The sequence below is a fragment of the Pteropus alecto genome, unplaced genomic scaffold (assembly GCF_000325575.1).
Source record: "Pteropus alecto unplaced genomic scaffold, ASM32557v1 scaffold61, whole genome shotgun sequence".
NCBI lineage: Eukaryota > Metazoa > Chordata > Mammalia > Chiroptera > Pteropodidae > Pteropus > Pteropus alecto.
The window spans coordinates 15,979,175-15,979,733 of NW_006434835.1; the positions used below are offsets into that span (position 1 = coordinate 15,979,175).

Genomic DNA, 559 nt, shown 5'->3' on the forward strand with positions numbered 1-559 from the left:
AGTCCATGTGCTCGTGCCTCTGGTACAAGAGCCGCGAGAAGCTGCAGTACTCCATCCCTATGATCATCCCGCGGGACCTCTCCACGTCCGACACGTGCGTGGAGCAGAGCCACTCGTCGCCGGGAGGGGGCGGCCGCTACAGCGACACTCCCTCGCACCGCTGCCTGTGCAGCGGGGCGCAGCGCTCTGCCATCAGCTCCGTGTCCACGGGCCTGCACAGCCTGTCCGCCTTCCGCGGCCTCATGAAGCGCAGGAGCTCGGTGTGAACGCCCGGCGGGGCCTGGAGCCCCTGGGAGCGCGCGCAGGGCGGGGTTCCCGCCCGGAGGAGCTGCCGGGGTTGTCGAGGGGCTCGCCCCAGCCGCCTTTAGCCCGTGGGGCGCCCCACACACCCCTCACCACCCTTCCCCAGCCTCCCCATCTCCGACTGTGCCTGCTCGCACCAGCCGGCAGGAGCGGGGCTCTGAGGACCCCTGGAGCCCCCATCTGCGCCCTGCAAATTCCGAGAAATGTGAAACTTGGGGCGGAGGGTAGCAGGGAGGGAAGGCAGAAGCTGGGAGCC

The 559-nt window shown here is 69.8% G+C and overlaps 1 protein-coding gene across 1 annotated transcript in view; it reads left to right on the top strand.

Annotated features, from left to right (window-relative positions):
- The window catches only part of KCNK3 (potassium two pore domain channel subfamily K member 3), a 35,558-nt gene extending 35,292 nt beyond the window's left edge, over window positions 1–266 (top strand). The window contains exon 3 of the mRNA XM_025045669.1: window positions 1–266. This exon is cut by the window's left edge and continues 95 nt beyond it. Within this exon, the coding sequence (XP_024901437.1) occupies window positions 1–266 (266 nt within the window).
- The last annotated feature ends 293 nt before the right edge of the window (window positions 267–559 follow it).